At 46.1% G+C, this 545-nt stretch overlaps 1 protein-coding gene across 1 annotated transcript in view; it reads right to left on the reverse strand.

Annotated features, from left to right (window-relative positions):
* acot8 (acyl-CoA thioesterase 8) overlaps positions 1 to 251 on the reverse strand; it is a 4,092-nt gene extending 3,841 nt beyond the window's left edge. Inside the window, exon 1 of the mRNA XM_032512672.1 lies at positions 19 to 251. Coding sequence (XP_032368563.1) covers positions 19 to 218 — 200 coding nt within the window. The 5' untranslated portion in view covers positions 219 to 251. The remainder of the gene's footprint in view (positions 1 to 18) is intronic.
* Between the last annotated feature and the right edge of the window lie 294 nt (positions 252 to 545).

Consider the following 545-nt stretch of genomic DNA (forward strand, 5'->3'; position numbering starts at 1 on the left):
CGGCTAACTTTAGCCTACCTGTACAGGTCTACGTCGAGCTTTTCTAGGTTTAACACGCTGGTGACCAGGACGCTTTTGAGGTCCTGGGCATGCTGATGTGCAGGACTTTCCGAGCTCTCATCTTTAGGTGATTTCGGGGGCACAGCATCACTTGGACAATCACTCTTACACGTTGAGTCGGAAGCGCTACGGGTATCACCCACTTCTCTTTCCGCCATTTTCCCCCTCTTTCTTATTCTTTGTTATTTTACGGAAACGAGCATAAGCGATGTTGTAGCCTATTGCTGCCACCTTCTGGGACTATTCCAATTTTTTGCGACTTCTCTTCATGGAGGGATGATTTTCTTCTTGTTTGGGGCTTTGACAGCAGCTTACACCATTGGTGTTGCATTACTGCTATCTTCTGGATTTTTTTAGCTAACTCCTATGTCAGCTTTTCCTCATCAGTCCTGCTCTAAGCTGGCTCAACATCTTCCTTCTTCTCCACGTTCACCACTCTCCCATTAGCTTTTCATTTAACGTCATGTCCTTTCTCTCTGCTACAT

Source organism: Etheostoma spectabile, chromosome 4, assembly GCF_008692095.1.
Source record: "Etheostoma spectabile isolate EspeVRDwgs_2016 chromosome 4, UIUC_Espe_1.0, whole genome shotgun sequence".
In the NCBI taxonomy this organism is placed as follows: Eukaryota; Metazoa; Chordata; class Actinopteri; order Perciformes; family Percidae; genus Etheostoma; species Etheostoma spectabile.